Source organism: Hyla sarda, chromosome 6 (assembly GCF_029499605.1).
Source record: "Hyla sarda isolate aHylSar1 chromosome 6, aHylSar1.hap1, whole genome shotgun sequence".
NCBI classification, from domain to species: Eukaryota; Metazoa; Chordata; class Amphibia; order Anura; family Hylidae; genus Hyla; species Hyla sarda.
In genome coordinates, this window is record NC_079194.1 from 15,082,829 (window position 1) to 15,093,083 (window position 10,255).

The 10,255-nt window shown below is 41.4% G+C and overlaps 1 protein-coding gene across 1 annotated transcript in view; it reads right to left on the reverse strand.

Annotated features, from left to right (window-relative positions):
* Positions 1 to 6,577, reverse strand: part of LOC130275350 (calcium-activated chloride channel regulator 1-like) — a 67,172-nt gene extending 60,595 nt beyond the window's left edge. Inside the window, exons 1-3 of the mRNA XM_056523220.1 lie at positions 6,419 to 6,577; positions 1,622 to 1,759; positions 862 to 1,012 (exon numbers count right to left, since the gene is read on the reverse strand). Coding sequence (XP_056379195.1) covers positions 862 to 1,012; positions 1,622 to 1,759; positions 6,419 to 6,577 — 448 coding nt within the window. The remainder of the gene's footprint in view (positions 1 to 861; positions 1,013 to 1,621; positions 1,760 to 6,418) is intronic.
* Between the last annotated feature and the right edge of the window lie 3,678 nt (positions 6,578 to 10,255).

A 10,255-nucleotide genomic window follows, 5' to 3' on the forward strand; every position in this document is an offset into this window, starting at 1 on the left:
AAAGCCATAGCTTTGCATGGATCAGCGAGATAGGGGCTCGATTTCTCAAACCTGTAGCTCAGGCTTGGAGCAATCAAACGCCGATCGGACGCGACGGAGCAAGGTAAGGGGGGGGGGTCTCCGCTTGCGTCCTAGCTGATCGGGACATCGCTATTTTATCCGGATGCCCCGATCAGCCCGACTGAGCTGTCGGGAAGCGTTTACTTTCATTTTTAGATGCAGTGATCAACTTTGATTGCCGCGTGTAAAGGGTTAATATCGCGCGGCACAATGATCGGTGCCGCACACTATTAGCCCAGGGTCCCGGCTATCGTTAGCAGCCGGGACCGACCCGGTGTGATGTGGGGTCACGGTTTTAAACACCGGGACCGGGCGAGGGGCATACAGGTACGCCTTTCGTCCTGAAGGAGTTAAGCACCAAAACATCACTCTCAATACATATTGGCCCTGATTTACTAAGAGTGGAGTGTAGTTTTTTTTGTGTTTTTTGCTGTTCCAACCTTTTTTTCCCATGGTATTTACTAATTTACTCCACTTTCGGAAACTTTATACATGCTTTAAAGTGTAGGGCTTTCTTCCCAGAAAATTCACATGATTTTTAGAGGGGTTTTCAGAAAAGATGAGTGATTTTGGATGAAATGTAGGGAACACGCCTCTTTTCCAGAAAACCACGCCCATTTTGTAGTTTTTTTTCACTGTTTCTGATTCTATTGTTTTTTTCTGTCGTACATTCAGAATTTACACAGAATTTAGGCGCCAACACGACAAAAAGAGTCAGAATGCTGTTAGTAAATGAGGGCCATTGTCTGAGATACACTGATTGACAAAAAGAAAAAGGGAAAAAAAAAACACTTCTCTTACCTCGGGGTCCGTACACTGAGATGAGGGTGTCGTCAGTCATGAAATTTGGGGTGAGGTGAATGTATTGACCTGGGTCACCGCAGCCTCCATACTGTTGTGTATAGGGATCATCTGCGTACTTCACGTTGGGATCAGCAATGAAAATATCTGCCTGATATTATAAACACAGAAACACATCTTAAAGGGGATATCCAGGAAAAAACTTTTTTTTATATATCAACTGGCTGCAGAAAGTTAAACAGATTTGTAAATTGCTTCTATGAAAAAATCTTAATCCTTTCTGTACTTATGAGCTTCTGAAGTTAAGGTTGTTCTTTTCTGTCTAAGTCCTCTCTGATGACACCTGTCTCGGGAACCGCCCAGTTTAGAAGCAAATCCCCATAGCAAACCTCTTCTACTCTGTGCAGTTCCTGAGACAGGTGTCATCAGAGAGCAATTAGACAGAAAAGAACAACCTTAACTTCCGAAGCTCATAAGTACTGAAAGAATTAAGATTTTTTAATTGAAGTAATTTACAAATCTGTTTAATCTGTAGCCAGTTGATATATAAAAAAAAGTTTTTTCCTGGATAACCCCTTTAATCATGAAAAAAAAGTCTCTATTGTAAGACGTTAGGAAGAAGATGTTTTCTCATTTAGTTCTTCGAGCATGCAGATGAGGGTCCTAACAGAAGATCAGCGCTTAGTTGGGGTCCTGCTTTAACAAGGTCAATTGTTATTAATACGTAACACCTTCCCTTTAGGCCCACATGTCTCCGTACCTTGTCATAAGTTTCTAATTTTGGTTTTCCATAGTTATTTGCAGACCAAGATAATGGAACCAAAATCTTCACATTTCTTATGAAGAGTCTTTTTTCCGTGGCATCAAACAGAAAACCTGTAGCTTCTCTCACCATATCCTTAAAGATTAAAAAAAAAAAAAAAGTAATTATTTTGTCATAGTATCATAGAACAGAAGTGTCAGAACATAGCAGAGACCCCACTGAACACCATCTATCAGTTTATTTTGTATAATTTTCCTCCCGGGGCACAGTCTTTCTTATACAACTGCACATTCTTTGTTAGAGGCTTCTTAACTAAAATATCCCAGCATGCTTTGCTGGTTCACAATCCACCTTGAAAGTCATTCAAGTGTCTTTATGCCAGAAGACATTATGTTAAGTGATTTCATATAGGAAAAACAACCTGCTCCACTAGAGAAGCTAAACTGTTGTCTGTCAATATAAATAGATGGGAGTTAACAATTTTAATGTATGCAAACTGTAATGTCATCAATCCGTTGGATAAGTGGGGCCCTTACCAGTCCCATGAATGGGCCAGTCACAGGGTCAACCATTTATAGACAAGTGGTCATGTTTTCATGGTCACCCTAAAGTAAAGTAAGAGAATATAGAAAGAGAAAAAAACCACAAGTAATAGTATAGCATTTAAAATAACATGATCCAAAGGCAAAAGGTCCCCAACTGGACGACAGACCCTATCCTAAATAAGTGCAAGGTGTAGCAGTGTCAAAATGATAAACATCAGACAAAAGCTAAGGATCGGTTTAGGACACAATGGGTTAATGACAAACTAACCAGCAAATAGAACAAACACAGGAAGCACAAACTAAAAGCATAAGCAATGTCAACTGGCCAGGTAGGTAACAGTGATAGCAACGCAGTACAAAAACTGTAAGCAAAAAGAGTAGTCTGGGAGCATCACAGCTGCAGGAACGTCGTGCACAGGAGAAAATAGAACTGTTCCCAGGAGAGGCAGAGGTTTGACCGTTATTTCTTCATCAGGGGATTGGTTTCCTGATAAAGCAATAAACATACTGTGAAACAAAACAGACAGATACAATTTTATAAATATATTATTTTCTTGGAAAATCTCATCCACGATCCGCAGACCACCTTCTTGGATCAAAGAAATAATGAGGACCTTGTTGTAAAGCTCATCAAGTGACATCTTGTCCAAGACTTGGGCTCTGTAAATGCAGCTATTTTGCTATGTGTAGTGTGTGTGGTGATTCTAATACACTATTAGCTACAACTTTACTCGCGTTTTGTTTCCTCTGATAAAAATGCATCTGCAGTCCTGACTGTTGTGACCCGATTACCTTGTGAGCATTAAAAATGTGACAGTAGTCTCTAGGTCTGGGGTCTTACTCTGACATATTCAGTAGTGAATACATGGGAGTTACAGAAATCCACAAGTGAGAACGCTAGGTAAAATTCTGAAAGGGGTTATCCAGGAATCGTTAAAAAAAACAGAGCTAATTTCTTTCAAAAACCGTTCCCTGTCTGTTTTGAGGTTGGGTGTGGTTCTGTAGCTCAGTTCCGTTGAAGTGAATGGAGCCATGTTGTAATATCACACCCAACCTGGAGACAGATGGGGAGCAGTTTTTGAAAAAGATTAGCTCTGTTTTTCGATTCCAGGATAACCCCTTTAAATTTTCGATAATAAGAAACAGCCACTTCTTCATTGACAGCGAGTCCACTCCATACAGACCTAGAACAAGTCTCTTTAACTTATCAGAAAACCTGTGAAAAATCCCTGTCTTGGTTTTTATCTTAAAGATGTAACGTGTCATTGTCTAAACTCGTGAAGATATGTTAGAAGTCGTGATAGGGGAGGGTCCAAGTTCTGAGACCCCCACAATTACAATGTAGAGTCTGTGGTGCTTTTCCTGACTACTGTTCACACATAGTATTCTGGTCAGTACTATGTGACAGCCCAGTCAAATTTAACCCCTTGAAGACGCAGCAATTTTTTATTTAGCATTTTAGTTTTTTCCATAAATCTATAATTTTTTACCTACATGTCCATAGGAGGGCTTGTTTCATGCACAAGAAATCATACTTTGTTATGACCTTACTCATTTTACCACAAAATCTACAACAAAGCCAATAAAAAAATATTTGTGAAAAAAAAATAAAGACAATTTTACAATTTTGGGGTTTGTTTGTTTATACGAACTGGCGGTGAGTCTAGACTGCTGATAGCAGCTGTAACTCACTATGTATGATGCACCCTCAGCTTGTGCATTTTATTTAATGGGGTTCTCCACTGGAAAACATTTTTTTTTTAAATCAATTGGTGTTAAAAAATTTAACAGATTTGTAAATTACTTCTATTAAAAAAATGTAATTCTTTCAGTACTTATCTGCTGTTGAATGATCCACAGGAAGTTCTTTTCTTTTTGGATTTCCTTTTTGCCTGACCAAAGTGCTCTCTGCTGACACCTCTGTAAATGTCAGGGACTGTCCAGAGTAGGAGCAAATCCCCATAGCAAACCTCTCCTGCTCTGGACAGTTCCTGACATGTACAGAGGTGTCAGCAGTGAGCACTGTGGTCAGACAGAAAAGAAGAGAACTTCCTGTGGAGCATACAGCAGCTGATAAGTACTGGAAGGATTAAGATTTTTAAATAGAAATAATTTACAAATCTGTTTAACTTTCTGGAGTTCCCCTTTAAGCATTCATTTTTGTTCAAGTGAAGAAAAAATGGGAAGCACAAAAATCACTTAAATACTCACTAGACACTCAAAGAGAAGGTTATCAGGTCTCCTTTACTTTAGATTTCTTGCTATTATTTTTAATATAAATAAGAAAAAAATGGAGAGGGAACTCTAGGCGCCATTATCCTAGCTATGCAGTGAGTACATCAAGACTAGTAATGCACTGACCTGTCTGAGTTGTGCTCTAGGCGCTACTGGCCTGTAGTAATTACCACAAGTGTAATGAGAGATAAGGAGGATCTGACAAGGGTCCTGGTAATCCACCGAGGGAAAAATGGATACTTTTAGGGGCGCAACTCACATGGGGGTGAAATCAAAAAACTTTTAATCTTCATAAAATAAAATGGTCTAAAGTAAATTAAAACTGACAACACATTTCGAGGGGTAAAGTCCCCTCTTCCTCAGGTCATTAAAAAATTAACTTCACATAAAAGTTTTAATGACTTGAGGAACAGGGGATGCTACCTCTCAAAACGCATTGTCAGTCTTGTTTTACTTATTTTATACTAAATTTTTTAATGAAGAATAAAAGTTCTTTCATTTTACTTTGTGTGGGTGGCGCCCCTGAAAGTACATGGTTGTTGGTGGATTAGACAAAAAAAGAGCAACTGGCAGGCAGGAGGTGCTCAACCCCAAATGTGGTTGTGCATTTAAAATGGGGGAGCAGATCCTGCCCCTGTGGTCTGTTGCTAAGGGCGATCCCCAGCATAAAAATGCATAAAATGGAGGATGCCTGCAACAGACTACAAGTGCCACAATTGCATCCTACACCAGATAGACGGTGCGGATGTGTAACAATTAGAATACAATACAGGAATATGGGTGCACTACTGTGGTAGATGTATACAATGACATTGGCTAACCATCAAAACTGATGTTAAAATTGAGACATTCGCCAGTATATCCTTAGATGAAGGACATACCTGAGCCCGCACACCAACGCCAAGGTTTCTCAAGTGGCACGGGACCTAACGCTAACCTACCTGTGCGTGATAAGCAAAACCAGGGGCCAGTGGGCAATTACAGCAGCATTAGGTCCGACTCACAGCCTTCTCCCAGTTACCTCCAGTGTGACTGAGCACACATACAATGGGAGGAGGGAGGCAGACTATAAGCCCCACCTAAGTTGGCTGATATAGTTGCCGGCCTCACAGGTGGACCTTAATGCTGCCTAGAATAGTAATAAAGGCCCATTAAATAAGGAGTTTTTGCATCTCCAAGTATAACATTTTGGCAAAAAAAGAGCAACTGGCAGGCAGGAGGTGATCAACCCCAAATGCAGTTGTGCATATATACTAGGGGAGCAGATCCTGCCCTTGTGGAGGGGGTAACAGGGAGCGGGCTGTGAGTCGGACTTAATACCGCTGTAATTGCACACTGGCCCCTGGTTTTGCTTATCATGCACAGGTAGGTTAGTGTTAGGTCCCGTGCCACTTGAGAAACCTTGGCGTTGGCATGCGGGCTTAGGTACGTCCTTCATATAAGGATATACTAGCGAATGTCTCAATTTTTGTCATTTTTCACATCTACCACAGTAGTGCACCTAAATTTTTGTATTGTATTGTCGGTGGATTACCAGAACCTTTGTTGGATCCACCTTATCTCTCTATTATTATTAGCATGTAAAAACACCACTATTATCAGTCACTTTTACAATCTTCTTTTAGTAGCAGAAAAACTGCCAGAAGAAATGTCACACCTAGCACGCTGCATTAAAAAAAATAACAATAAATAAAAATAAAAAAGACCCAAACGTGCACCAAAATTAAAGACAATTGACAGAAACATACAAAACAAAAAAATTGTATTTCACAATTCACCTTCATGAAACACCTGACTGTAGAATTTTTTTTCATTAATTAATTTTTTTAATTAGATGTCGAAAAAAAAAAGAAGAAGAAAAAACTGAAGCTAAATGTGTCTCTTTTGAGTCGGAGTTAATCTAAATCTTAGTTTGGAATTAGAAATATATAAGACAAAACTATTTTCTGATCCAATGGCTGCTGGAGCCTTTTTAACCCCAAAGAGCTGAATTGGCAGATAATGTAATTCTTACCTTAATATTCTCAATGATCTGGAGATCTTCCTTGACTTTAGGATTGATGGCGATAACTATATCTTCATATCCCCCATTATTGAGTTTGACCATAGAACTCTCACTATTGGCAACAATGTAAAAGACTAAAACTAATGATAAAATATTTCTCGGTGTCATTGTCAGAAATCACAAGGACAGTAAGAACCTTCTATATGAATATTGTTTCCTTCTATGCTATATTTATATACTACTCCTATACCTTATCATGTATTGTGTGTGGACTTCGTTCCTGACTTTATACTGTGAAAGTGACTATCTCTATATAACCTTGTGTCTGGGGCTGAGTCATCATTTATTAGAAAAAAAGTCTCATTATCCTTAGAGACACTGGGGCATTTATCATTGGCTTTACCCCACTTCAATGCTCCAAATGTCCCTGCAAATTTTGCGCAATTTTCATTAGAAGTTGTCTACTGCACCGTACAGCACTTTTTACAGTGGAGCTGTACTTATAATAAGGACAAATTAACCCTTTAAGGACTGAGCCCTTTTTCACCTTAACCCCTTCACGACGAGCAACATACATGTACGGCGCCGCGAAGTGTCACTTGGCATGCGGCGACGTACATGTACGTCGCTGGGTTCCGGGAGCGTCGCGTCACCGGTAGCGGTGATCGGGCCTGAGACCCCCCCATGACCGCGATGGCACAAATCGCAGGTCAATTCAGACCTGCGATCTGAGCGATTCCGGGTCATACGGGTCACTGGTGACCCAGTGACCCAGAAAATAAGAGGGATCAGGGGTGTTCGAGAAACCCTCGATTCCCCTGAAGGGATAGGAGTTTGGTGGCAGGGGTGCCACCCCTCCTATCCCTGCTATTGGTCGGCCGAGCGACCGACCGATAGCAGACCGGGGGAGGGGGGGGGGGGTTAAAGTTCGGTTCCCCCGCTTTGCCCACCTATCAGTGTCCGGGCAAAAAGGGGGAACCGTCCAGGGAAGGTCGGCGCCGAAGGTCCCTTACCTGGATCCCGGATCCCCGAGCGCGATCCTCCATGCGGGGATCCTCCACGTGCGGCGGCGGCAGCAATACTTCCGGGTCCTGCTAGGTGAGTTGTTGCCTAGCAACATCCGGAGGGCCAAAGTTTACAGTGGTCTCTAAACCGTAGCCCTCCAGATGTTGCAAAACTACAACTCCCAGCATGCCCAGACAGCTGTTCGCTGTGTGGGCATGCTGGGACTTGTACTTTTGCAATATTTAGAGGGGTTCAGGTTGTAGATCACTAAGTGGTCTCAAACTGTAGCCCTCCAGATGTTGCAAAACTACAACTCTCAACATGCCCAGACAGCAGTTTTGAGACCACTGGACAGTGATTTACAACCTAAACCCCTCTAAATCTTGCAAAACTACAACTCCCAGCATTCAGGAACAGCATAAGGCTGTCTTGGCATGCTGGTAGTTGTACTTGCGTGCCTCCAGCCATTGCATAACTACATCTCCCAGCATGCCCTTCCGCAATCAGTACATGCTTGGAGTTGTAGTTTTGCAACAGCTGGAGGCACACTGGTTGGAAAATATTGAGTTAGGTCATAGAACCTAACTCAAGGTTTTCCAACCAGTGTGCCTCCAGCTGTTACAAAACTACAACTCCCAGCATGCATGGTCTTTCAGTGCATGGTGGGAGTTGTAGTTTTGACCCCCCCTCCCATGTGAATGTACAGGCTACATTCACACTGGCGGCAGATTACAGTGAGTTCCCTGCTACAAATTTGAGCTGTGGCAAATTTTCCGCCGCAGCTCAAACTCCTAGCGGGAGACTCAGTGTAATCCGCCGCCAGTGTGAATGTAACCTGAAAACACTACAGTACACTACCATAAAATAAAGAGTAAAACACTACATATACACACGTACACTGCCCCCCTACCACCCCCCTTCCCCAATAAAAATGAAAAACGTATTGTATGGCAGTGTTTCTAAGATGGTGCCTCCAGCTGTTGCAAAACAAAAACTCCCAGCATTTCTGGACAGCAATTGACTGTCCAAGCATGCTGGGAGTTTTACAACAGCTGGAGGCACCCTGTTTGGGAATCACTGGCTTAGAATACCCCTATGTACACCCCTATGCAAGTCCCTAATTTAGGCCTAAAAAGGTGCATGGCACTCTCACTTTGGAGCCCTGTCGTATTTCAAGGCAACAGTTTCGGGCCACATATGGGGTATCGCCGTACTCGGGAGAAATTGCCTAAAAAATTTTGGGGGTCTTTTTCTCCTTTTACCCCTTATGAAAAGGAACAGTTGGGGTCTACACCAGCATCTTAGTGTAAAAAAATAAAAAATTTTACACTAACATGCTGGTGTTGCCCTATACTTTTCATTTTCACAAGAGGTGAAAGGCAAAATCGCCCCCCAAAATTTGTAACACAATTTCTCCCGAGTACGGAGATACCCCATATGAGGGCGCAAAGTGCTCTGGGGGCGCACAACAAGGCCCAGAATGTATAGTGCGCCGTGTACATTTGAGGTGATTTGCCCAGGGGTGGCTGATTGTTACAGCGGTTCTGACAAACGCAAAGAAAAAACACACCCACATGTGACCCCATTTTGGAAACTACACCCCTCACGGAATGTAATAAGGGGTACAGTGAGAATTTACACCCCACAGGTGTCTGACGGATCTTTGAAACAGTGGTCCGTAAAAATGAAAAATTTTGCACAGCCCACTGTTCCAAAGATCTGTCAGACACCAGTGGGGGGTAAATGCTCACTGTACCCCTCATTACATTCAGTAAGGGGTCTAGTTTCCAAAATAGTATGCCATGTGATTTTTTTTTTTTTTTGCTGTTCTGGCACCATAGGGGCTTCCTAAATGTGACATGCCCCCCCGAGCAAAATTTGCTCTCAAAAAGCCAAATATGACGTCTTCTCTTCTGAGCATTGTAGTTCGCCCACAGTGCACTTCAGGTCCACTTATGGGGTACCTCCATGCTCAGAAGAGATGGGGTTACAAATTTTTGGGGGTCTTTTCTGCTATTAACCCTTGCAAAAATGTGAAATTTGGGGTGAAACCCACATTTTAGTGAAAACATTTTTTTTTTTTTACATATGCAAAAGTCGTGAAACACCTGTGGGGTATTAAGGCTCACTTTATTCCTTGTTATGTTCCTCAAGGGGTCTAGTTTCCAAAATGGTATGCCATGTGTTTTTTTTTTTTTTTTTGCTGTTCTGGCACCATAGGGGCTTCCTAAATGCGACATGCCCCCCAAAATCCATTTCAGAAAAACGTACTCTCCAAAATCCCCTTGTCACTCCTTTGCTTCTGAGCCCTCTACTGTGCCCGACGAACACTTTACATAGACAAGTGTAAAAAATGAGTGTAAAAAATGAAGATTTTTAATTTTCTCCTTCACTTTGCTGCTTTTCCTGTGAAACACCTAAAGGGTTAAAACATTTACTGAATGTCATTTTGAATACTTTGGGGGGTGCAGTTTTTATAATGGGGTCATTTGTGGGGTATTTCTAAGATGAAGACCCTTCAAATCCACTTCAAACCTGAACTGGTCCCTGAAAAATTGTGAGTTTGAAAATTTTGTGAAAAATTGGAAAATTGCTGCTGAACTTTGAAGCTCTCTGGTGTCTTCCAAAAGTAAAAATTCGTCAATTTTATGATGCAAATATAAAGTAGACATATTGTATATGTGAAAAAAAAATATATATATTTTGAATATCCATTTTCCTTACAAGCAGAGAGCTTCAAGGTTAGAAAAATGCAAAACTTTAAATTTTTTCATCAAATTTGGGGATTTTTCATCAAGAAAGGATACAAGTTACCACAAAAATTTACCACTACTATAAAGT